A 27,909-nucleotide genomic window follows, 5' to 3' on the forward strand; every position below is an offset into this window, starting at 1 on the left:
GCTTTCTACACAACTATCTTTTTCGACGAATACAGAACGAGAATACATGTAGCTTGATGTATGCAATGGTGTGTACAAGACCCGACATTTCACAGGCAGTTAGTATAGTGAGCAGGTATATGCATAATCCTAGAAAAGGATATTGGCAAGCTGTGAAATGGATTCTACGGTATATTCAGAAGACCGTGGATGTTGGATTACTGTTCAAGCAGGATAATACACTTGGTAAAGGTGTTATTGGGTACGTTGATTCTGACTATGCCGGTGATTTGGACAAGCGAAGATCAACCACCAGTTTTGTGTTTACACTTGCTGGAGGACCAATAAGTTAGAAGTCTACAATATAGTCTACAGTTGCGTTGTCAACCACAGAAGCCGAGTACATGGCTGTAACAGAGGCTGTAAAGGAGGCTATTTGGTTACAAGGTATGACTAAAACCTTGAGATTGGTCCAGGAGCATATTAACGTGTATTGTGATAGTCAAAGTGCTATTCATTTAGCAAAGAATCAAGTTTATCATGCACGTACAAAGCATATTGACGTACGTTTCCACTTTGTGTGGAAAATTATTGATGAGGGGAAAATTTGTCTTCAGAAGATCAAGACTGCAGATAATCCCGCAGATATGATGACCAAGGTGCTAACAGTAACCAAGTTTGAACATTGTTTAAACTTGATTAATATTCTGCAAGTTTAACAGTTGAAGAAGGCACTATCAAGTATTGTTGTCAAAGGCAGAAAGAATTGTGTGAAGATAAGATTATCCTAATCAAATCTTCAAGGTGGAGATTATTGGAACCTACCCATTGTTTGAAAAGTCAAAAAGGGTGGGCACCGAAAGTAGAAAGTAAGATTGGTTGGCAAGTTGGGTTAAAAGTTGGCATGGGATAATTGCAATTTTTGTCCCTAATTGTATAGGGACATTGCAAGTTGATCATTGAACCTCAACTATAAATAGGCCTAACCATTTCTTACTTTCTTCATCCCATAATTGCCATTCTCTACTTAAGGCATTATTCTCTCTCCCTATTTGTAAATTTCACTTGTAATTTTTGGAGTGAAATATATTCGTAGTGCCCAAGGACGTAGGCAAAATTTGCTGAACCTCGTTAAAATTCTGGTGTTCTTTATTATTTATTTTGCATATTTTGTGAATGTGATTGTAGTGATTTATTGTGCTATTAAATTACAATATAGGGATATTCTGGCTAGGAAAGACTTGGTATTTAAGTGATCTTCGTGATCTACCTCTCTTTCCTGGGAATTGAACTTAGTGTGATTTTTCAGTACAATATTTTTACTCTTTCACACGCTTCCGCGCAACAGTAATCATAGAGGGAATAATAAGCATGGGAGATATTATTCGATATTCTAATCATCAAGCAAGGAGGAATTGTACCAGAAAGATTGTTGTTAGAAACATCAATCAACCTTAACCAATGTAACTCGCATAATTGAACCGGAATCCCACCATCAAAGTAGTTGTTATTTAGGAGAAGATAACTCAACTTAGAAAGGCCGCCAATCCAATTTGGAATATTTCCAGTTAAGTGGTTGTTGCTAAGATCCAATGTCACCAAATCACTGCTGTTAAAAAAATCGATGATCGACCCTCTTAGCTTGTTTCTTGATAAATAAACATGAGTGAGCCTTAAAGAGTTGAAGCAAGATGGCAAACTTCCAGATATGTTGTTGGCCGAAAGGTCCAAAATTTTAAGAAAATATTTGAGTTTGCAAAATTCCACGGGAATTGGACCTCCAAAATGATTATTTGCCATCAGAAGTACTTCCAAGCCTAACATCTTTCCCATCCACCTTGGTATCCTACCGAAAAGTGTGTTATTGCTTAAATCCAATGCTAACAGTGAGATATTCTCCATGGAGCTTGGTATATCACCAAAGAGTTGGTTATTGCTAACATCGAATATTGACAACCCCATGGGCAAGTGCCTCGGTATTTCCACCACTCAATTTATTGTTGGAGAAGTCCAATATTTGAAGGGAAATCATATCACCAATCGAAATCGGAATACCACCGCCAAAAAAATTATTCGACATATTGAGAAGCTTCAATGATGGTAGTTTTGCTCCGATTTCATTTGGGATGTTGCCGTCGAGGGAATTGTTGGAAACATTCAACTCTGATAAACCCCTACGAGAAGTCGATGGTAGCTGAAAATGTCCCGATAAAAAGCTATTGACGAGATATAGTGCCTCTAATTTCTTGTTGTTTTCCAACAGCCAGTTTGGGAACTGATCTCCCTTGAAATTGATGTTAGAGAGATCAACATATTGCAAGTCATGTTGATGATTAAGAGATTGAGGAAATGATCCACCATCTCCGCAACAAGATAAACTGATAGATCTCAATTGGAATGTTGGGGTGTCTAAAGAATGCATCTCAGTTTCAGCATTATATATCATGTTGTTGTCTGCATATATATATTTTGGAGTTTTGAAAGGTTGAACAACGGAGCCAATGAACTTGGGATCTCAATGTTATTGTTCCAAAGCCTTAACTCTCGGAGGGATGTTAGACTCTTAAGATGAGATATATCTCCAGAAAGATTGTTGTTAGAGAGATCTAAATACTCGAGTGAGGTTAGATCCTTAAGCCCAGATATGTCCCCAGAAAAATTATTGGAAGAGAAATCTAAATACTCGAGTGATGTTAAATTCTTAAACATAGATATATTTCCAGAAAAATTATTGGAAGAGATATTTAAATACTTGAGGGATGTGAGTTTAGAGAAACACTCAGGCAAACTAGCATTCCAATAACTGTTGATGATGGCCAGCGTTTGTAGCTTCCTCAATTCACAAAAACCTGCAAATGTAACACTATTCTAATATTATAAAGTGTGAAAAGTATCATATTAGTCTTTATATTATATTCTAGATTGTATTTTGGTATTTTTATTAAATAAATAAATTAATTAATCTCGTATGTTAAATGAGTGAACAAAATAGTCCCCTTATTAAAATTGTGATGTTAAATACTTATTTTGGTGTTCTATATATAAGGCATAATAATAAATTTAGCCTACGACTTTTACACATTTACTCAAATTGGCTTCTATTCTTTTATATAAGCAAGTTGACCTTCAAACATTCCAGTGTTGATGTGGCATAATTTTACATTATATACTACGTCAACAAATAATTTAAAAAAACATAAATAAAAATTTATAATTTCAAAAACTAATAAAAAAAAGTTCTTCAAAATTAAAATGTAAATTATAAAACCTATATATATAAGTTATAGTATAATGATAGAAGCATCTAATTGTAACAACACTTTAATTTTCAGATTAAATTAAAAAATCTAAAATTTTATTGATTAATTTAAAATTTAAATAAATTTTTATGTTTTTCATACTCTTTTGGAAAACTTAAAAATTTTAACTTTCTAAAAAAATTTAAAAATGTCATTAGATAAATAAATAGATACCAATATCAAAGATTGAAACAAAACACCGCTAATGGGTGATGGTTATCTTTGAGGTCCTCTTTAATTTCCAATTTTTTTTATTAAATACTTGTTTTAAATTGGCAATGGACCCGAAATACCTTATTCTTAACGAAAAATACCGAAAAGCTTTCATACATGTAGGGGTGAAGTCAAGAAATTTTTTTAGAGGGTCGACATTAAATTGTAATTTTTGGGCTATTTTACCTATTTGACCCAAAAAAATTAATATTTACAAAAATGACCATAGTTCAAAAACAAATGACCCTACTTCAAAAACATTCACCAAAATGACTTGAAATGAACAGTAAAATTGGGTTATGGGAAATAGACAGCCGACACCACTTTTTTTATTAAAAAAATAATTTTTGGGGTGATATATATAACAAATTAATGACACATCAATAATGAAAGGTTGAAGCTCAATTTACTCTAAATAAAAGAGTAGGGGTCAAATTGAAAAATATGAAAAGATTAATAGCTAAATTTATTATTATGCTTTATATATAAAACATCAAAATAAGAATTTAATAGCACAATTTTAATGGAATGGACTATTTTGTTGCTTCATCTAATGTACAATGATCGATTTACTCATTATCTAATATAGAGACCAAAATGCAATCCAAAGTATGATAGAGTGATTGTTGTGCTGATTTTACCCATTAAAAAGGTTATGTAATTGAAACCCAGTGTTATTTAAAGCATATGTACTACGTAATTGAATGGCATATATTTAGTTAATCCTTTAATAAAAAGAAATAAATTGATGAAAAAATTATAATGTAACGAGGATGACTTTGACACGGACGTTTTGTCAATGGGAATATCAGATGCGATCAAAACTTAGTACTCAATGTTTGATGGTATTTTAAGTTGTGTTTCTTTGTGTTTTTAGGTTATTGGGTTTTATTATGTTGGTGTTATAAATGTAATTTCTTTGGGTTGTTGGTTTTATTTTAATTTTCAAACGTTGAAATCAAGGTTTTTAGTGATAGAGTATTTCAGGTACAGCTTTCGGGGTATTCTACTTCTTTATCAATAAATTTATTTTTGGCTAAAAAAAACTAAAATTGAAAAAGATGTAATAAATGTACCATGTAAGTTGAGATTAGCATCAATATCACAACCATCAATGACCAAGTCCTCAAGAGAAGTGAGGGTTCCAATATCTCGAATAATGTTGGAAGTGCTGGATAAATCCATTAAGGTCAATTCTTTCAAATTTATTAAATTTTGTCATCCTATAAAAAAATTTACAAATATGAGTATGTTATGAAATACATAAACACAAATTCAAATATTTCAGGTAAGTTGTACAAATATTCTAATATTTTTTTTTGTAATCTGGCAAAAAACTTACTTTGGATTATTGTCCTCTTCAAGCTAAAGCTTACTAAGGAAAGAGTCTTAAATGACGGGAATATGTCCAATGATTGAAGTTGAAGATTAACAACTATAGAAGATTTTTTGACGGAGAAAAGAAATAAAGTATATAACATTAATAAACCCCTCTTTTAAAGAGTATTAGGACAAAATTAAAAAATTAATTATTGAAACACAATTTTGTTCTAGCAATACGTACCATTTTTATTAACATACTGTAAATGTAGTTTCTCCAAGTTTTTCAAAGTAGGTAACCCTGACAACAATATACATAGATAAAATTTTTTTAAAAAGAAAAGCAATGTTGTACTGGGAACAGGAGAGGGAGCAAACCGATTTTACCTATTGATCCCTCCTCCATCGCGTATCCATCATATAAAGACAAAGACTTGAGATTTGAAAGGCTACCCAGCGATGACAACATGTAACTGTTGAAGACATTCCCCCACAAATTAAGCTCTGCTTCTAGACTCATCAACTTTAGTTCCCTTTTATTATCTATACAAACACCATATAAAATGTTACAAGACATTTCTTGTCCTGATCTCATTTATGTGATTTTAACCTAATTTGCAAAAAGCTAATGAAATAATAACTTGCTTAGTATTTGCTCGTAAATAGTAATTAAAGATAAATAAAATATCTCTTTTTCATATATTATAGATTTTTCCAAAAAAAAAAAAGAAACATGATAAATTACCTTGAGATGGAATAAAGTCATTCATTCCATCATAGCTTATAATCAGTATCTTTAAATTACTCAAAACATTTAAACCTGTAGAGAAAATTACAGACAATTAAAACTTGTAATGAGAAACTAATAGATGTATATATTTTAAAGCATACTTGCCTTGAATATAGCTCCATTCTGTCAAATTGTTACTTTCTATATTCAAAGATTTCAAATGCGGGAGGACTGCGAGAGATGAAAATTTGCTGCTGTTGAAATTATTATAACTTAAATCCAGCACCTCAAGTTTGGTCAACCTCAATTCTCTTTTCTGTAAAAGTGTAATTGATAGTTGCATCAACAGTATTTTCATTTTACTACTCAAATGTCGTATATGTTAAACATAATTATGTTCACTTACGCTTTGGAGGCTCTCGATTTTATTGTCGTTTAGATACAACTCCTTTAAGTTCTTCAAATTATCAAGTTCTGTTAAAGCACAATAATATATATCATTTAGTTATTAAAAAAATAAAATTTCTCAACATAAGTATGGAACTTTACGACAACCTTACCTAAGATATCGATGCTTCCTTCTAATCCACAATTCTTCAAAAACAAAATTTTTAAAGATGTAAACTCAGCAAGATGTAATAGGATGTTGTTTCCTAATAATATGTTATTGCTTAAATACAAAATCTCTAACTTGTTTAGTTTTGATAACTTCTTAATGCCTGATAGTAATCCAATAATATTGTAAAATTAAATATTAATATAGTCACTAATTATTCACTTCAGCCTCCTTCATGTATAACATAATATTAACTTTATCATTAGTAGGATTTGAGTCTGTAAATTAATTGCTTTCAAGATTTAAAACTTATAAGAAAATCCTTTTTAAATAAAAGTTTGTGATTAATAAATAAAGATTGCAAATAATAAGGTGAAGATGGATGAACCTTGATTGTGAATGAAACCAACAATGTTGTTGCCTTCTAAATTAAGACTCTTCAATTCTTCGAAGGGAAGAAACAAAGAGATGTTGAGATACCATCCCTGATAGATATCCTTGTTGTAGACTTCAACAGAACTATCCTCAAGGAACAGTCGGGTGACTCGTCCAGTGGAAGTGCTGCACTCAACCCCATTCCATCGGCAACAATTTCCCTTCCCCCAAGAAATCCCTTCATCATTAATAAGAGGAAAGAAAGGTTTGAGTTGGAGGAGAGCAGCTTTCTCAATCTCCCAGCACCCTTCACTTTGATACCCTCCAAATAAGAAAGCAAGCACAAACACCCACACCAGTTTCCAGTACTCCATCTCTCTTAAATCAATGACCACTCACTCTCAGATATTGGCATGCAGCAGCACTACACCTTTGGGGTTTATATAATAGTAAATCTAAATGAGTATGTTTCCTGGTAATTCATTGAATAGGCCCACTGTTGGATTAATTATCTCTTTCCCTCTCACAAAGGTGTTAGAAATTTTTTTAAATTTGATAAATATTGATGTGAGCTTGGAGCTCACACTAGAATTTTCCAATAAATTGGAAAATTTTTTGTTTAGGATTCAAAATTTTACAATTCAATTTTTGCCTTGTTATAAAAAATTATGGGCTTTGTTTTTTAATGAATAAGATGATGACGTATTACAAAAAAAAATTGTAAAAAGTTAAAATATATCATACTGTCTCTATACTATTTTCACAAATTTGAAATTTTATATCTGTTTTTTATTTCTATGAATTTAATTTTTCTATTTTTCAAATTTCAAAGTTTACATTCAATTATTAACACTAATTTTTTTATTAAATTAATTGGTGTAATATTTTAAAATAAAAAAATCACTTGATAACAATAAAACTAAAAAAATAATGTTATAATAAATCTAAATTTCACAAAATAATTTTAATAATTTTAATAATTAATTCTAAATTCTAAATTCTAAATTCTAAAAAATATAACAGTAAAAAAAAATACAAGTACTTAAGCTTTAATCATTGTAGTTTCCTGCAAACCTTCCTTTGTGGAAAAGTATAAACTAACTTTGCATACTCCAACACACATCTCAATTATAAAGTCAATGTGGGTACACAGAAACTTTGACAACAAAAAGCTAAATTAATAAAATATGCCATAAATTTTGTATTATTTTTAAATTCAAAATTTAATCTTTGAATTTAGTTCTCTATTTTTTAAAATTTAAAATCTAAAGTTAATTATTAATAACGTTAAATATATTAATGTGATATTTTAAAATATTCAATTAATAGTAATATAATTAAAAAAACTTTAATTATTAAAATTCTTCTATTAAATTCACTCTCAAGGGGTAGGCTGTGGCTTGACTCCAACCAAATGGTAAAATTGCTGTGTAATTCTTTTATTTATTTTTTAATTTCTTTATGCCTTAATTGATATTTTCTACTTTTTACTAAGAGCTTTTTAGATATTTTGCACATTAAAAACTAATTTAATTAAGAGGTGGATTTCATGGTCAATACCTTAGTTAATGACCCCTCACCAATAAAGCAAATCAAGAAACCAACCGTTCTTCACTAATTCATTACAGTGGGGTATACTTTGTAAAAATATCATAAAGGTCCTTATATTAGGAGTTGATTACATTTTATCTTCTCTATGCAAAAAATAAGTAAATTAGTCTCTATATATTAAATTAAAAAGTAATTGATTAGTCATTCTATTAAAAATTTTATTCATTTATACTAGTAAAAATTAGTTATTATATGTTAAATTAAGGCATAGGTGGTACGCCATGTACTACTATTTAGTTATTCTATTAGTCATGCTAGTTTTTAACAGTATAAATGAATGAAATTTTTAACAAAAATGACTAATTTGCTATTTGGTCAAATGTACAAGGACTAATTTGCCCATATATTTTTTAAAAAGGGTAAAATGTAATCTAATACCTAATATAAGGACCTTTATTATATTTTTACCGAAGTATACACCACTGTAATAAATTCCTTAAGAACGGTTTGTTTCGTGTTTGCATTATCGGTGAGGGGTCATTGACTTAAGTATTGACCATGAAATCCACCTCTTAATTAAATTAGTTTTTAATGTGCAAAATATCTAAAAAGCTCTTAGTAAAAAGTAAAAAATATCAATTAAGTCCAAAAGAAATTAATAGTTATTTCTTTAATTACTGATGTGATAACATTTAGTTCATAGACATTAGTCAAATTTCTTAGTACTTTCCTGCGAATCTTTCTTTCGTGGAAAAGTAAGCAAACTCAGGCTCAATTATACAGTAGCTTTGACCACAAAACGCTAAATTAATAAAAATATATATTTAAATTTTATTACTTTATTTAAATAATTCTATTTACTTTTGTTATATTTAAACAAATTCTTAAATTATAACATAAATTTAATATTTCCCTTAAAAGAAGAGTTTTTTAATTACAAATAAAAAATAAATAAATAACATTTTTTAAAACAGTAAAGTAGTTGAAATATTATTTTAAGATTTTAACCTGTATTGATACGATACCAATAGAACGTATACTCCACTAAAATGAATGTCGTTGAGGACGATTAATTTCTTGATTGCATTATTGATGAGGGGTCATTGATTTATTTTAATTTTTTATACGTGCGATGTACATATCAATTAAAATGTATTAAATATTTTTTTATTTTTTATAATTTTCATCGAGGAAATGAAGAAAAAAATACAAATTAATTATTAAATAATGTTGTTAAAACTAATAAGTCAAACAATAATTAAAAGGAATAAATCTTAAAATTATACACGAACTTTGTTTTAATGTGCAATTTCTTGAGCTCAAAAATTGCCTAAGTCAACCTACACTAAAAAAATAATATCTTACAGGAATTCTCTAAAGCACCAAAGTAAAGCGGAAGCAAACTCGAGAGAAAAAATAAGCTATGAACGAACAAAAAAAAACACAAAAAAATAGCGCACGCCGATAGTTTGAGTAAATGCTCTCAAAATTATTCTATTACTTTGAAGGTTTACAGCAAATGAGAGAGAATACCTCTATGTATAGTTGAGCTCCCCCAAATCTTATGGTACGATTGAGTTGCATCGACGGAAAATATTTATACTTATCTACAAGATAAGAGTCCTAAGGGTTTTAAACTCTATACATCTTTATACCTAAGATTAACAATAATTATCCTGGTAACTCGAATTTTACTAGAGTGTTTTACTGGGTCACCAAGATTTCAAGTAGATGAACTTCTCCTTATGTTTCACGAGTCAGGCCGGTTCAAATGGGTCTAATAATTTTCATTTAATAAGCTTACCTCCATGGGAAGTTTTTTGGGAAATGGTCATAAGCTTTGATCTATGGCCCATGACACAAGTATGCACTTACTATTCAATGCCTTATGCTTTCCAAACAACCATAAGTCGCTCTCTCTCCTCTAAATTCTAAGATTAGATTAATATTCTATGTTGTTCAAACTCTTCATTTTTCAAGAAGTACCTGTGTCAGACACGACACATAGATATGAAAAAATGACCTCTAAAGATTCTTCATGTAACATCTCTTACTCGGTCCGATTGTCGAACCTGAGCCACAAAGTGCTACAGTTAAAGTCAGAACAAAAAACATTCAATTCACATCAATTCTTTCAAATAAACATGGAATATCTTCATAACATTCAAATTATACATGAATCATACAATCATAATCAATTCAATGCATAATCACCTAATATAAACTTTACTTAGGCTTGAACGAGCTTACGAATTTCAAAATTAAAGATCAATTATATCATAAATAAAACATTCAAATAATCAATGATATCATAAACATTCAAATATTATGATATACAATTAAATTCGAGTCTTAATCGAGCTTATGAAAGCTCTAAAATTGACTCGGAAATAAATAGGGATCAATTTGTAACAATTTCAATAGATAAAAGTAATTATGCAAAACAGGGCTTACACGGCTTGTGACCATGTGGAATGGAGTCGCACGGTTGTGCATCCAGGCTATGTAACTCATTAAAGTCGTGTGGAACTAAATGCAAAGATTCACCAAAAATCACACCGCCGTGTGATTGGGCCATGTGACAAACTAAAATCATGTAATACATATGCTTCCTAATTTCTAAAGAGCGCACGATCATGTCACTAGCCCGTGTATTATACATGATCGTGTGCCAAACTATGTGATACATATGCTTCTAAATTTCTAAAGATTGTAATTTGTCTTTACCATATCAAAGATGTTAGATTATAAGTGAGACAATCCAAGCGAAGAAGATAGTAAGTGAATTGGAAAAGTTAAACTTAAATGTGTTTTCTTTTGTATAGAATAGAAATCATGAGCCACTTCATTGAAACTAGCCAAATAAGATACATAAAAAGCTTTTATTAAGGGTGTTTGAGTTGTGTGACCCGAATCCTATCACTTATTATAAAAATAAAATAGAGTGGCAAAATAAAGGGATTTGTAGGGGCGAAATGTCAAAGGTTGGAACTCCTCTTGTATCATTCGTTTTTCAATATTAGCAAATTTTTCTCCTCTACCAGTGATTTTTTTCCCTGAAAATATTTCCACATTCTGCGTGTATTCTTATTTTTCCTTATTTGCGATCATTTTATTGTAATTATTGTAGAAGGCCCAAATTGCCCAGCCCATTAATACCCAACCTACCCTAGCCCAAACCACCAACAGAAAAAAACAAGGAAGCAGCAAACCCTAGGTGCCTCCACTTGCACCGCCTTTCCTCCACCTGCTCCCATCACCTCCTTGAAGACCTGCAAACATGACGGAAGCAGCAACAGAAGTAGAAACGCAGCAAACAGTAACAAAACAGCAATAGGACTTTGCATAATCGGCTATAAAGAGCCATTCATTTTCAATGTAAAAAGGGGGGAGATTTTGGAAATAAGAAAACCATTGTATAAAACACAAAAAAGAGCAATCGAAAAGGGGGGAATCAAGGTGTTCCTTCATTCTATTTTTTTGTTATTTCCTTTGCAAGTTCATTTTCGAATATAGTACATACATATTGATATTAAAAGAAAACACAAAAAAAAAAGAAAGGTTACCTTTTTGAGGTCGGGGAAGGGAACCTACCTGCGGTTTCGGCCATCGGAGACCCTTTCAACGGCATGGATTTGGACCAAGGGATGCCTCTCGTCTCCTTTGTTCCCGAGCCATGAGCCACGATAGGTGGAGGCGCATGGGGCACCGATGAAACCCATGATCGGCCAAGGAGAGAAGCAAAAGGGACGATTGAATGAGAAGCCCCTTTTTTTTTGGTTCAGCCGAAGGAGAAGGGAAGGAAGTTTTGTTTTATTTTGATTTTTTTAAGTGATTGAGTGTTTAGTTTAGGGTTTCTTAATTTTGTTTTTGTAGAGAACATGAAACGGTGCCGCATAGGCCAAGACGGGTGTGTTTCGCCCTAACGGGTTATTTTCAGATCTAGTCCCTCCGATATTTCGCCTTCCTTTAATTCAACCCTATTCATTTCTTTTATTTTTCTTGATTTTGCCCCATGTATTTTGCCCTTGACTCATCTGGATCTGCATCAAAGTGTTGCGTTTTGAGAGTGTAGCGACGTAAAAATTTTGCTTTTGGTCGCTAACTGTGGTGATTTATTGAAAATTTGAAAACTAAAATTTGATTTTAAAATAAAGAGGGGAGTCGCCACCAATCCTTTTATAGGTGTGTTCGGACACCTAATAAACTTATTTTTAAAACAAGAAGAAGGCCGAGTTTGGGTCTACGTTAAAATTAGAGTAAAGTAGGGTCCAGGAGTCGGTTACGCACGAGGAAGGTATTAGCACCCTCGCAACGCCCAAAATTGGTATCTTGTTAAACACATGTTGTCTTGATTTTCCAAAATACGAGTTCAAAGTAATATTTAGTCGTGATCTATTTGAAACACGAGATTTTTCAATTCTTTTGATTTTTGAAAAGGTCATACCGTTTTAACACGAGTCACTTGATATTCACCCAACATAGCGATGAAATCGATGACATAGTGTTTATATCGGTACATTGCCTTGCGTATTGAAATAAATAAAAACACGTATAAACATTTTAAAATAATGAACAACGAGGTAATATATAAAAACGGGCGGGAAACGAAAAATAATAGTTGGAAATACATCAAGGCACATAATACGTACGACAATAATATTAAAGACAATGACAATGCACGGGATATTAAATGTAACAATAGTATCAAATACGAGATATAAAACAATGAATAAAAATATATATATAATAATAACGATATTAACAATATGTATGTCAAAATGTATATACATATATAAATAGTAATAGTGTTAGAAATATACTATATATAGTGTTTGAAGTATATACATAAGATAGTAAAATATATAACTAGTAATATTAAAATATATACATAATATATACATATATATATAAAAATAGATATTGAAAAAAATATGTACATAACATATATGAAGAATATATATATAATAATATTAAAATAATATAGCGTTCGAAATACATGCATGATACATAAAATGCGATATTTTAAAAAGTATATACACGTAGCAAATGCATATATAATAAAATACTTAAATATTTACATAATATATATACATTGGGAATAATAAAAAAAACCTATTACAATACTACATGGAAGTTTACCTATATATATATACTAGAGATATATACATACATATATAAGACATATACTAAGATTAATGTCAATAGTAATAAAGATAAAAATATATACATAAACTAGTGTTAATACATAGCTATGATACTAAAGTGTATACTTAATATACATGAAAATATAACATAATATTAGAAATATACATACATAATATGGGATTTAAAAATATATACATAAGACGACATGTATTTTAAACAACAATATTGAAAAATACATAACATAGCAAATATATATACGTGTAGTACATATTAAAAGAATACGTATAATAATAAATAATATGAAAATAATACTAAAAAGTATATATACATATGCGTATAACAAAATAAGTACCATGATTGATACTAAATAAAATAATAATATGTACGTAATAGTAATACTAAATAATGACGCAATATGAAAGATAAATATAATATAATAATAATATTAAAATAAAGTAATCAAAATAATATCATATGCATGTACTTACATAATAAAACCTATACTAATATTACATATAATAATAATATTACAAATAGTAATAACTAATAATAGTAGTATATTAAAAATAATTATATGTGCATAATCAGGATGTCAATAATAACAATAATAATAGAAATAATAATATTAATAATATTAGGAAAAATAATAACAATATATAAAAAACGAAAATAAATAAATAAATAAATAAAATGAAAAGGGACGAAAATTAAATTAAAATCAAAGTTTTGGGGCAGATTTAAAAAGAAAATAAAAGAAAGGACCAGATTGCAATATGCGCGCAACATGGGAGGACTAAAATAGCAATATCCCCAGTCCTTAAAACGCAGCGCTTAGCACGAGGGGGTAAATTGAAAACCGTACAAAATTTCAGGTCCAAATTAAAACTAAACGCAAAACTTGATTATGAAATTCCAGAAAAGCGGAAGGGTCATTCGCGAATTAGACCCTTCCACAAAAACACGCGGATCCTGAACGGTTTACGGGTCGGGTCGACCCGACCCGGGGCCAAAACGACGTCGTTTTTCGTTTAATGGGGGGACCCAATAAAAGATAAAAAAAAATTTGAAAAAATTCATTTTTTGCAACAGCAGAAGAAAAAAGAAAAAAAAAAGAGAAGGGAGAAAAGAGAGAGGGGAGAAAAGAGAGAGGGGTTCCGGCCAGGGGAGTTACCGGCCGATCGTCGGCCTGTCGCCGGCGCTGGCGTCGGCCACCGTACACGGTGGCCGGAAGTTGGAAAAGGTTAGTTTTTTTTCTTGTTATTTTTATTTTATTATTTTATTATATTTTTTTTATATTTGCAATATTCTTTTGATATTTATGCGAAAAAAAGATCCAAAACAGTATCTAAAATGAAGAAAATCACCTTGATCTTTTGCCCTTTTGATTCCTCAATTTCTGGTATCTTTTCTTTGATTTGATGATGTATTGTATTTAAATGTTGATGAAAGTAATATTTGCTAAAAAATCGAATGGTTTTTCTTTGTATTTTGTTTGAACTTTTCGAAGAGAAAAAAAAGAACCCTTACAATGGTCTATTCCTTTGGCTTTTATAGCCCGTTTTCTACACTGTTTTCTATTTTTTTCCTGTCTTTTCACCTTAAACTCCTTGCAGATGCAGAGGGATGGTGGAGACATGACCAGTGGAGCGACGGATCAGGCTTTTGGCAGAGGGTAGGTGGCCGAAGGTCAAGGGGCGGTTGAGGGTGAAGAACCTAGGTGCGGCGCACCTAGGGTTTGGTTGCTGATTAGGGTTAGGTGTTTTGCTAGGGGTTTGGGCTTAAGTTTAGGTTAGTGGGTATGGGTTAGATAATTGGGTTAAGGTTGGGCTGATATTGTATTTGGGTTTGATAGGTTTAGGTTGATGGGTTAGAGTAGTAAATGGGTTGAGGTTGGGTTAATGTTTTGTTGTATTGGGTCTAAAATTGGCCTGAACAGAGGGCTTGGGTTTATTGCCCAATCAGTCCCCTTCTTTTGCGTGCGCATTCAATTTGGATCCTTATGCGGTTTTAACATTTAGATTTTATACCTTTAATTCTGTTTTGATTTCAACTTAGTCCTTTCCTTGTTATTTTCTTTGTTTTATATTATTTCATTCTTTTGATTATTAGCGTTGGTCTTTTAAATGATGTATGTTGTGAGATTATTGCCATTGCGTGTTCTTTAATTTGTTTATTCATGTTCATATTATTGTCATTCACTTGTAATATTTTTATTCATGTATTATTATTCCATGCCCATTATTACATTTTTATTCCATAGCATTGCATTGTGAATTAAGCCCCGATACATTCCTCCAACTTAGATCGCTTTATTTTATTTCAAACAAAATAAACACCCTTTGTTTAAATATCGAATTCGCTATTATTTAATAAAAAATTTTCAAAATAAGACAATATTTCGCGTTCTGGAACGTCGAAGAATCGTGCCCTAACTTACGGGGTTTCGGTTTTCTCGTTGATTCTAAATAGCCAAATATCCTTTCGATTTTCTTTTTATATACATGAAATTTCAATAAAATCAAAGACAAGCTTGCACTTGGGATTTCAAGATGTTGTGTCCTAACTTACTGGATGTGACATTCTATTATTTCGAGACGAGAAGGTCTTTAACATTCAAGCGTTTCTACAAAAGAGGAATCATATTTTTAAAGTCTTTCAAGCTTTTAAAGTTTCGACACTAGGACACTAATTAATCAACTGGGTACCAATTTTTGGGCGTCACGAGGGTGCTAATCCTTCCTCGTATGTAACCGACTCCCGAACTCATTTTCTGATTTTCGTAGACCAAAAAAATATTATCGTTTTAGTAAATCTTAACTTTTATTAAAATGATTAATTTAAGGTGACCCGATCGCACTTCATAAAAAAGGATTGGTGGCGACTCCTCTATTCGTTTTCATTTTCAAAATTCAATTCGATTCCCATTTTTCAAAAAATGGTTACGACAATTTTCAACGTTTATTATAACAAATAGCCTCACAACCATTAAATCAATTACAACAATATTGACAAAGAAAAGGTGACCGAGGGAGCATGGCTTGACTAAATGGTTCCTTCATAGAATCGTTTAGGCAGAATATTGTCGAGCACAAAATAGTAGCAGGACATGGTGGCTGCTTCTACATGATAGAACCATGCTCGTCTCCAGTAAGGATTAATGTACAACATAATGGCAATACACAGTGGCATCACAATGTACGACCCAACAAAACTTGCGTAAAAGACTTTCATGTCAATGAAACCCTCCTCAGTTGCATTTTTCGGCATCGATGAAGATGATCCATCTGTTGAGCAATTCTTTGGCAATGGTTCACCACAAAGCAAAGGATTCCCCACGTAACTGCTTTCTTCAAATGTTGAAATTTGTCCGGTCCTTTCAGGTGTAGTTCCAGATAAATTATTGTATGCCACACTGAAAAAGGACAAAAAATATAACCCCAGAAGTTGGGAAGGGATATTCTCGCTCAAGTTGTTGTGAGAAAGATCCAAACTCTCAATTTGGGATAAGTCAGAAAGTGCTGGAGGGATTGGTCCTATCAAGCTGTTTTGAGAAAAATTCAAAACGATGATGTCTCGAAAGTGTTGGAATTGGTGGGGAATCTCGCCAGTCAACTTGTTGCAAGAGAGATCAATTCCAGACAGGTAAGTGAGGACTCTTCCCTTATAAAAGTAGGATATGCTTTTCATGATGAACTTTATCGGCACATCAGCAGAGAAAAATCCGATGTCACCATAGTTAAAATGATTGGCATAATAAGCATGGGAGCTATCGTTCGATATTGTAATCATCAAGCAAGGAGGAATTGTACCAGAAAGATTGTTGCTAGAAGCATCAATCAACCTTAACCAATTTAACTTGCATAATTGAACCGGAATCCCACCTTCAAAGTGGTTGTTATTTAGGAGAAGATAAACCAACCTAGAAAGGGTGCCAATCCAATTTGGAATATTTCCAGTTAAGTGGTTGTCGCTAAGATCCAATGTCACCAAACTACTGCTGTTAAAAAAACTAGTGATGGGCCCTTTTAGCTTGTTTCTTGATAAATAAACACGAGTGAGTCTTAAAGAGCTAAAGCAAGATGGCAAACTTCCCGATATGTTGTTGGCCGAAAGGTCCAAAAAAATAAGACTATAGTTGAGTTTGCAAAACTCCATGGGGATTGGACCTTCAAAATGATTATTTGCCATCACAAGTTCTTCCAAATATGACATCTTTCCCATCGACCTTGGTATCCCACCGAAAAGTGCGTTATTGCTTAAATCCAATGTTTTCAAATGTGACATATTCTCCATGGAGCTTTGTATATCACCAAAGAGCTGGTTACTGCTAACATTGAATAATACCAACCTCATGGGCAAGTGCCTCGGTATTCCACCACTCAATTTATTGTTGGACAAGTCCAATACTACAAGGGAAATCATATGATCACCAATCGAAATCGGAATACCACCGCCAAAAAAATTATTCGACATATTGAGAAGCTTCAATGATGGTAGTTTTGCTCCGATTTTATTTGGGATGTTGCCGTCGAGGGAATTATTGGAAACATCCAACTCTGATAAACCCCTACGAGAAGTCGATGGTAGTTGAAAATGTCCCGATATAGAGCTATTGACGAGATATAGTGCCTCTAATTTCTTGCTGTTTTCCAATAAACAGTTTGGGAACTAATCTCCCTTGAAATTGATGTTAGAGAGATCAACATATTGCAAGTCATGTTGATGATTAAGAGATTGAGGAAATGATCCACCATCTCCGCAACAAGATAAACTGATAGATCTCTGTTAGAATTGTGTGACCCAAATTCTAAGAGATTGCTTGCAAGTCAAGTTAAACAAAAATATATTTTCTTTCTAGAAGATTTAGTATTTATTAGTATAATATATTTAGCATTTATTAGTATAGTTTATTTGACTTACTAATTTAGCCTATAAATAGGATCCTTTACAATCTTAAAATTAAGAGACACCCATTAGATTAGAACTCATAACACATTCAGAGAATTTTGTGTTTACGTTTGAGGGTTCTTTGTTTTTCGGGTTTTTGGGGTTTAGTTTTTATCTCCATCTTTTGTACTCTTCATTCTTTTGCCATTATAGTAAAATTATCTTTGCCCGTGGTTTTTTATCCTCTTTTGAGGGGTTTTTCCACGTTAAATTTGTGTGTTCATCTTCTCAATTTCTTCTACTATTTTTACTTATTCGTTGCTTATTCGGGACGATCCTAACAAGTGGATCAGAGCTAGTTTAACTTTCATAGATCAGCCCGGTCAGAGATGGCAGCAACAAGGTTTGAAATTGAGAAGTTCGATGGTGAGACAAATTTCAATCTGTGGCAAGTTCGGATGATGGCAATTCTAGTTCAAAATGGCTTGAAAAAGGTTGTTACAGGGAAAAAGCCTGAGAATCTAAATCAAACAGAATGGGAAGAGCTTGATGAAAAGGCCTTGTCTGCAATCCAGTTGTGCCTCGCGAATACAGTATTGCAGGAGGTATTGATGGAGAAGACCTCATTCGCCTTGTGGAAAAGGTTAGAAACTCTTTATGCGACTAAGTCTCTGGCTAACCGTTTAGTGTTGAAACAACGTCTATTTACGTTTCGCATGAACGGAGGTGAGCTTTTTAAAAATCACATCAGTCAATTCATTGCTCTTTTAAATGATTTAAAGAACGTTGAGGTTCATATTGACGATGAAGATCAAGCTATGCTATTATTGTGCTCTTTACCCTCTTCATACAAGTCTTTCAGGGAGACCCTGATTTATGGCAGAGACAAACTCTCGTTCGAAGATGTGAAGGGTCATTTGTTGAGTAGAGACAAACTCGACAATGAGTTTGATTTGAATAGCAAAGCAGATAGACAAGCTTCCGTTTTGGTAGCATCAAAGAAACGAGACAAAAGGTGTCGCTATTGCAAAAAGTTAGGTCACGTCAAAGCAGATTGTTATAAACTGCGAAATAAAAGAGCTGCTGAGAGTAATGAGGAAGATGTAGCTGGTGCTAATTTGGTCGATGAAGGCGGTGATGATTTTTTGTTAGTGTCAACGAGCGATAACTCCAAGCTTACGTCTGAGTGGATCCTAGATTCAGGATGTTCTTTCCACATGTGTCCCAATAGAGAATGGTTCTCCACATACAGTTCAGTTGAAGGTGGAGTTGTGCACATGGGAAACGATTCATCTAGTAAAATAATCGGTATTGGTACTGTTAAAATTAGGATATACGATGAGACGATTAGGACACTCTCAGGTGTCAGGTATGTACCTGATTTACGAAAGAATCTCATCTCCTTGAGTATTTTAGACTTGAAAGGATGCATAATCAACATCGAGTCGAGCGACATTAAAGTATCTCGTGGAGCTCTCGTTTTGTTAAAAGGTAAAAGAACCGGCAGTCTTTATATTCTGAAAGGTTCTATAGTGACCGGTGAAATCGGACGTCCCTCGTCCGTTACGGAGTCAAAGTCAACTCATTTGAAGCGGAGGCAACTTGGTCATAGGAGGGAAAAAGGTATGACCGTTTCGTTGAAGAGAGGTTCTCTTTTGGATGCAGGTTTTGAAAAGTTAGAGCACTGTATTCGTGAAAATCAGACCCGGGTTAGTTTTGATTTGGCAGTGCACAAGTTGAAGGCTAGAAGTCTTCCAGCTTCTAAGCATAGATTCGACTCAGTTAATTCCCTGCATAGTTCAAGATAGGCCCGTGGCGGGTTTTGGCAAAGATGGCATTGAAAGAATTCGTGTCAAGGTGGAGATTGTTAGAATTGTGTGACCCAAATTCTAAGAGATTGCTTGCAAGTCAAGTTAAACAAAAATATATTTTCTTTCTAGAAGATTTAGTATTTATTAGTATAATATATTTAGCATTTATTAGTATAGTTTATTTGACTTACTAATTTAGCCTATAAATAGGCTCCTTTACAATCTTAGAATTAAGAGACACCCATTAGATTAGAACTCATAACACATTCAGAGAATTTTGCTTTTACGTTTGAGGGTTCTTTGTTTTTCGGGTTTTTGGGGTTTAGTTTTTATCTCCATCTTTTGTACTCTTCATTCTTTTGCCATTATAGTAAAATTATCTTTGCCCGTGGTTTTTTATCCTCTTTTGAGGGGGTTTTCCACGTTAAATTTGTGTGTTCATCTTCTCAATTTCTTCTACTATTTTTACTTGTTCGTTGCTTATTCGGGACGATCTTAACAAGTGGTATCAGAGCTAGTTTAAATTTCATAGATCAGCCCGGTCAGAGATGGCAGCAACAAGGTTTGAAATTGAGAAGTTCGATGGTGAGACAAATTTCAATCTGTGGCAAGTTCGGATGATGGCAATTCTAGTTCAAAATGGCTTGAAAAAGGTTGTTATAGGGAAAAAGCCTGAGAATCTAAATCAAACAGAATGGGAAGAGCTTGATGAAAAGGCCTTGTCTGCAATCCAGTTGTGCCTCGCGAATACAGTATTGCAGGAGGTATTGATAGAGAAGACCTCATTCGCCTTGTGGAAAAGGTTAGAAACTCTTTATGCGACTAAGTCTCTGGCTAACCGTTTAGTGTTGAAACAACGTCTATTTACGTTTCGCATGAACGAAGGTGAGCTTTTTAAAAATCACATCAGTCAATTCATTACTCTTTTAAATGATTAAAAGAACGTTGAGGTTCATATTGACGATGAAGATCAAGCTATGCTATTATTGTGCTCTTTACCCTCTTCATACAAGTCTTTCAGGGAGACCCTGATTTATGGCAGAGACAAACTCTCGTTCGAAGATGTGAAGGGTCATTTGTTGAGTAGAGACAAACTCGACAATGAGTTTGATTTGAATAGCAAAGCAGATAGACAAGCTTCCGTTTTGGTAGCATCAAAGAAACGAGACAAAAGGTATCGCTATTGCAAAAAGTTAGGTCACGTCAAAGCAGATTGTTATAAACTGCGAAATAAAAGAGCTGCTGAGAGTAACGAGGAAGATGTAGCTGGTGCTAATTTGGTCGATGAAGGTGGTGATGATTTCTTGTTAGTGTCAACGAGCGGTAACTCCAAGCTTACGTCTGAGTGGATCCTAGATTCAGGATGTTCTTTCCACATGTGTCCCAATAGAGAATGGTTTTCCACATACAGTTCAGTTGAAGGTGGAGTTGTGCACATGGGAAACGATTCATCTAGTAAAATAATCGGTATTGGTACTGTTAAAATTAGGATACACGATGGGACGATTAGGACACTCTCAGATGTCAGGTATGTACCTGATGTACGAAAGAATCTCATCTCCTTGAGTATTTTAGACTTGAAAGGATGCATAATCAACATCGAGTCGAGCGACATTAAAGTATCTCGTGGAGCTCTCGTTTTGTTAAAAGGTAAAAGAACCGGCAATCTTTATATTCTGGAAGGTTCTACAGTGACCGATGAAATCGGACGTCTCTCGTCCGTTACGGAGTCAAAGTCAACTCATTTGAAGCGGAGGCAACTTGGTCATAGGAGGGAAAAAGGTATGACCGTTTCGTTGAAGAGAGGTTCTCTTTTGGATGCAGGTTTTGAAAAGTTAGGGCACTGTATTCGTGAAAATCAGACCCGGGTTAGTTTTGATTTGGCAGTGCACAAGTCGAAGGCTAGAAGTCTTCCAGCTTCTAAGCATAGATTCGACTCAGTTAATTCCCTGCATAGTTCAAGATAGGCCCGTGGCGGGTTTTGGCAAAGATGGCATTGAAAGAATTCGTGTCAAGGTGGAGATTGTTAGAATTGTGTGACCCAAATTCTAAGAGATTGCTTGCAAGTCAAGTTAAACAAAAATATATTTTCTTTCTAGAAGATTTAGTATTTATTAGTATAATATATTTAGCATTTATTAGTATAGTTTATTTGACTTACTAATTTAGCCTATAAATAGGCTCCTTTACAATCTTAGAATTAAGAGACACCCATTAGATTAGAACTCATAACACATTCAGAGAATTTTGTGTTTACGTTTGAGGGTTCTTTATTTTTCGGGTTTTTGGGGTTTAGTTTTTATCTCCATCTTTTGTACTCTTCATTCTTTTGCCATTATAGTAAAATTATCTTTGCCCGTGGTTTTTTATCCTCTTTTGAGGGGTTTTTCCACGTTAAATTTGTGTGTTCATCTTCTCAATTTCTTCTACTATTTTACTTGTTCGTTGCTTATTCGGGACGATCCTAACAAGTGGTATCAGAGCTAGTTTAACTTTCATAGATCAGCCCGGTCAGAGATGGCAGCAACAAGGTTTGAAATTGAGAAGTTCGATGGTGAGACAAATTTCAATCTGTGGCAAGTTCGGATGATGGCAATTCTAGTTCAAAATGGCTTGAAAAAAGTTGTTATAGGGAAAAAGCCTGAGAATCTAAATCAAACAGAATGGGAAGAGCTTGATGAAAAGGCCTTGTCTGCAATCCAGTTGTGCCTCGCGAATACAGTATTGCAGGAGGTATTGATGGAGAAGACCTCATTCGCCTTGTGGAAAAGGTTAGAAACTCTTTATGCGACTAAGTCTCTGGCTAACCGTTTAGTGTTGAAACAACGTCTATTTACGTTTCGCATGAACGAATGTGAGCTTTTTAAAGATCACATCAGTCAATTCATTACTCTTTTAAATGATTTAAAGAACGTTGAGGTTCATATTGACGATGAAGATCAAGCTATGCTACTATTGTGCTCTTTACCCTCTTCATACAAGTCTTTCAGGGAGACCCTGATTTATGGCAGAGACAAACTCTCGTTCGAAGATGTGAAGGGTCATTTGTTGAGTAGAGACAAACTCGACAATGAGTTTGATTTGAATAGCAAAGCAGATAGACAAGCTTCCGTTTTGGTAGCATCAAAGAAACGAGACAAAAGGTGTCGCTATTGCAAAAAGTTAGGTCACGTCAAAGCAGATTGTTATAAACTGCGAAATAAAAGAGCTGCTGAGAGTAACGAGGAAGATGTAGCTGGTGCTAATTTGGTCGATGAAGGTGGTGATGATTTCTTGTTAGTGTCAACGAGCGATAACTCCAAGCTTACGTCTGAGTGGATCCTAGATTCAGGATGTTCTTTCGACATGTGTCCCAATAGAGAATGGTTCTCCACATACAGTTCAGTTGAAGGTGGAGTTGTGCACATGGGAAACGATTCATCTAGTAAAATAATCGGTATTGGTACTGTTAAAATTAGGATACACGATGGGACGATTAGGACACTCTCAGATGTCAGGTATGTACCTGATTTACGAAAGAATCTCATCTCCTTGAGTATTTTAGACTTGAAAGGATGCATAATCAACATCGAGTCGAGCGACATTAAAGTATCTCGTGGAGCTCTCGTTTTGTTAAAAGGTAAAAGAACCGGCAATCTTTATATTCTGGAAGGTTCTACAGTGACCGATGAAATCGGACGTCCCTCGTCCGTTACGGAGTCAAAGTCAACTCATTTGAAGCGGAGGCAACTTGGTCATAGGAGGGAAAAAGGTATGACCGTTTCGTTGAAGAGAGGTTCTCTTTTGGATGCAGGTTTTGAAAAGTTAGGGCACTGTATTCGTGAAAATCAGACCCGGGTTAGTTTTGATTTGGCAGTGCACAAGTTGAAGGCTAGAAGTCTTCCAGCTTCTAAGCATAGATTCGACTCAGTTAATTCCCTGCATAGTTCAAGATAGGCCCGTGGCGGGTTTTGGCAAAGATGGCATTGAAAGAATTCGTGTCAAGGTGGAGATTGTTAGAATTGTGTGACCCAAATTCTAAGAGATTGCTTGCAAGTCAAGTTAAACAAAAATATATTTTCTTTCTAGAAGATTTAGTATTTATTAGTATAATATATTTAGCATTTATTAGTATAGTTTATTTGACTTACTAATTTAGCCTATAAATAGGCTCCTTTACAATCTTAGAATTAAGAGACACCCATTAGATTAGAACTCATAACACATTCAGAGAATTTTGTGTTTACGTTTGAGGGTTCTTTGTTTTTCGGGTTTTTGGGGTTTAGTTTTTATCTCCATCTTTTGTACTCTTCATTCTTTTGCCATTATAGTAAAATTATCTTTGCCCGTGGTTTTTTATCCTCTTTTGAGGGGTTTTTCCACGTTAAATTTGTGTGTTCATCTTCTCAATTTCTTCTACTATTTTTACTTGTTCGTTGCTTATTCGGGACGATCCTAACAATCTCAATTGGAATGTTGGGGTGTCTAAAGAATGCATCTCAGTTTCAGCATTATATATCATGTTATTGTCTGCATATATATTTTGGAGTTTTGAAAGGTTGAACAACGGAGCCAATGAACTTGGGATCTCAATGTTATTGTTCCAAAGCCTTAACTCTCGGAGGGATGTTAGACTCTTAATATGAGATCTATCTCCAGAAAAATTGTTGTTAGAGAGATCTAAATACTCGAGTGAGGTTAGATTCTTAAGCCCAGATATATCTCCAGAAAAATTATTGGAAGAGAAATTTAAATACTCGAGTGAGATTAGATTTTTAAGCCCAGATATATCTTCAGAAAAATTATTAGAAGAGAGATCTAAATACTTTAGTGACGTTAGATTCTTAAGTCCAAATATATCTCTAGAAAATTTATTGAAAGATAAACTTAAATACTCAAGTGAGGCTAGATTCTTAAACATATATATATCTCCAAAAAACTTATTGGAAAAGAGATGTAAAAAGTTGAGTAATGTGAGTTCAGAGAAACAGTGTGGCAAACTAGCATTCCAATCACTGTACATGATGGCCAGCGTTTGTAGCTGCCTCAATTCACAAAAACCTGCAAACATATTAGCATATGAAATACTTGAAGAACGCCATTCTAACATTATTGAATGTTCAAGAAACTTCTATAATTCTAAATTTTTATTGAATGTTTGAAAAACTTTTATACATTTAGAATTTTTTACCTTTATTTTTCATTTCTTTTTAATTTTGAAGAGCTTCAATTCATTATTTTTGAAATTGTAATTTTTATTTATACTTTACTAAACTTTTTTATAATTTTAAACTTATAAATTAATGTGACATATAAAACAAATAATGACATATCTTCAAGTTTGAAGTTCAATTTGCTCTAAATAAAAGAGAATGAGCTAAATTGAAAATTGTGTAAATATTAAGGATAAAATTTATTATTATGTCTTATATGTAAAACACCAAAATAAGAATTTTATAGCATAATTTTAATGGGAGAGACTATTTTGTTGCTTCATCTAACGTACAAAAATAATTTACTCTTTTTTTAATAGAGAGACCAAAATACAACCTAAAATATAGTACAAGGATTATTGTGGTGCTTTTACCCATTATAAAGGTTATGTAATAGAAAAACAGTGTAATTTAAAGCACATGTACTGCTTAATTGAATGACATATATTTAGTTAATCCACTAATAAAAAGAAATAAATTGAATCAATTGATGAAGCGACTATTTTGTTGTTTCATCTAAGCGTAGGGATTAATTTATTCATTATTAAAATATAATTTCAAATATGGTACCATGATTGTTGTGGTTGCTTTTACCCAAGGTTATGTAATAGAAAACCAGTGTACTTTAAAGCATAGATATTGCTTAATTGAATGACAAATATTTAGTTAATCCACTAATAAAATAAATAAATTGAACAATAGATGAAAAAAATTATAAAGATCCAGTGGCATCTTGAACTGAAGGCCATTGGCAAAGAGGATGACTTTGACATGGATGTTTTGTGAATGGAAATATTGAATTTCAACTTGAGATGAGGCGATGGATTTAGCAGATGAAGCTAAAATAAATTGAGGGTTGTTTAAATTGGATTAAATTAGTTGGTTGGACTAAGAAATGATTAAAATATCGGTTCGATGAGAGACATCAAATTAGTTGACCTATAAATCGAGATAAAAATTGATTAAACTGGTGGTTGAACATTACTCTATGACAAAGCCAGTGGCATTGGCAGGGACTTGGTCCCCCTAAAATAATAAATTTATCGTTTAGGCTTTTTATAATTTATAAAATTTTAAGTTTATAATGGTAAAATTACACTTTCACCTCCCAAAAAAAAAATTTTAATTTAATTCTTTAAAAATTATAAAGATATAAACTATTAAAAAGATGAAATTATATTTTTACTATCGTAAAAATATATACAACTTTGACTTCCCCATTACATTACTCAAATGTGTTATGGTATTCTAGGTTTTGGCTTTCTTTGCATTTTTAGGTGATTATGCTTTATAATGTTGGTGTTATGAGTGTAAGGTATTTGTATTGTTGGATTTATTTCAGATTCAAAGGTTTTGCTGTTTCGGGAGTGACTGAATATTTCATGTACAATTTTGGGCAGTTTTTTTATCTCTTTGTCAATAAATTTGTTTTTGGCTAAACCGAAAAAGAAAAAAATAAATGAATAATGAAAAAGATGAAATTAATGTACCATGTAAGTCGAGATTATCATCAACAACACAAGTATCGATAACCAAGTTCTTAAGAGCAGTCAGGGTTCCAATATCTTGAACAATGTTAGAAGTGAAGGATGAATCCGTTAAAATCAATTCTTCTAAACTTGTCAAATTTTGCCACCCTATAAAATAATTTACGAATATGAGCATGTTATGAAATACATAATCGCAAATTCATACGTTTTAAGTAGGTTGTGTAAATATTTTGATGGAGGTATATATTATTTATTTGTTATGTAGGAGTAATCTAGAAAATAACTTACTTCGGATAATTATTGTTCCACTTATGTTAAAGCTTGCCAAGGAAAGAGTCTTTAATGACGGGAATATGTTCAGTGATTGAAGTTAAAGGGTAGCTACCGCGTGGAAGATTTTTTGATGGAGAAAAGAAACGTATATACCATTAATTAAGCCTTTATTTTAGGAGTATTAGGACAAAATTAACAAATTAATTGTTGAAACACAATTTTGATCTAGCAATACGTACCACTTCCAAAAACACACCCCAATCGTAGTTTCTCCAAGTTTTTCAAAGCAGGTAATCCTGTGGAGAATATTATAGATAATTTTTTTATTAAAAAAAACAATGTTTTACTTTTTAAAGCATATTGAAGATGATATCATTCAATAACTTAAGAGATAAAAGAGAGCAAACCCATGACAGTATATGTTACTGATAATCCCTCCATTGCGTATATATGGGATAAAGACAAAGACTTGAGATTTGAAAGGCTACCCAGCGATGACAATATGCTACTGTTGAAGACATTGCCCTTCAAATTAAGCTCCTCTAGATTCATCAACTTTAGTTCCCTTTCATTACGTATCCAAACACCATATAAAATGTTGTAAGACATGTCTTGTTCTAATCTTACTTATGTGATTTGAAATTAATTTGTAAAAAATTAATCTGATTAGTATTTGCTCGTAATTAAAGATAATTAAAATATTTCTTTTTCATATATTATAGATTTTTCCAAAAAAAAAAAACATGTTAAATTACCTTCAGATGGAATAAAGTCATTCATTCCGTCATAACTCATGTTCAGTTTCTTTAAATTACTCAAAACATTTAAATCTGTACAGAGAATTACAAACAATTAAAACTTGTAATGAGAAACTAATGGATGTATATATTTTAAAGCATACTTACCTTGAATATAGGTCGATTCTATCAAATGGTTATTTTCTATATTCAAAGATTTCAAATGTGGGAGCGCAGCCAGAGATGAAAATATGTTGTTATTGAAATAATTATAACTTAAATCCAGCACCTCAAGTTTGTTCATCCTCAGTTGTTTTTTCTGTACAAGTGTTAACAGATAATTGCATA

At 32.7% G+C, this 27,909-nt stretch overlaps 3 protein-coding genes and 1 long non-coding RNA gene across 4 annotated transcripts; 1 reads left to right on the forward strand and 3 right to left on the reverse strand.

Annotated features, from left to right (window-relative positions):
• Window positions 1–1,915: 1,915 nt before the first annotated feature.
• LOC107943344 (receptor-like protein 14) lies at window positions 1,916–4,676 on the reverse strand. Its single transcript, XM_041084828.1, has 3 exons — window positions 4,568–4,676; window positions 2,487–2,828; window positions 1,916–2,388 (listed from the first exon to the last, which is right to left on the reverse strand). Exons 1-3 carry the CDS (start codon window positions 4,674–4,676, stop codon window positions 1,916–1,918), a joined length of 924 nt encoding a protein of 307 aa, XP_040940762.1.
• Window positions 4,677–5,612: 936 nt separating this feature from the next.
• Window positions 5,613–6,888, reverse strand: LOC121203195 (receptor-like protein 14). Its single transcript, XM_041084829.1, has 4 exons — window positions 6,486–6,888; window positions 5,948–6,015; window positions 5,703–5,857; window positions 5,613–5,631 (listed from the first exon to the last, which is right to left on the reverse strand). The coding sequence occupies exons 1-4, from the start codon at window positions 6,844–6,846 to the stop codon at window positions 5,613–5,615; spliced, it is 603 nt and encodes a 200-aa protein (XP_040940763.1). The 5' UTR covers window positions 6,847–6,888.
• A 7,411-nt stretch (window positions 6,889–14,299) lies between these two features.
• On the forward strand, window positions 14,300–15,221 carry LOC121212601 (uncharacterized). The gene is made up of 2 exons (XR_005907891.1): window positions 14,300–14,411; window positions 14,785–15,221. It is a non-coding gene; the product is annotated as an uncharacterized lncRNA (long non-coding RNA).
• A 992-nt stretch (window positions 15,222–16,213) lies between these two features.
• Window positions 16,214–27,433, reverse strand: LOC107942948 (receptor-like protein 9b). Its single transcript, XM_041084830.1, has 4 exons — window positions 27,232–27,433; window positions 27,064–27,120; window positions 26,552–26,698; window positions 16,214–17,577 (listed from the first exon to the last, which is right to left on the reverse strand). The coding sequence occupies exons 1-4, from the start codon at window positions 27,431–27,433 to the stop codon at window positions 16,214–16,216; spliced, it is 1,770 nt and encodes a 589-aa protein (XP_040940764.1).
• Window positions 27,434–27,909: the final 476 nt, after the last annotated feature.

This window comes from Gossypium hirsutum, chromosome A13, assembly GCF_007990345.1.
Source record: "Gossypium hirsutum isolate 1008001.06 chromosome A13, Gossypium_hirsutum_v2.1, whole genome shotgun sequence".
NCBI classification, from domain to species: domain Eukaryota; kingdom Viridiplantae; phylum Streptophyta; class Magnoliopsida; order Malvales; family Malvaceae; genus Gossypium; species Gossypium hirsutum.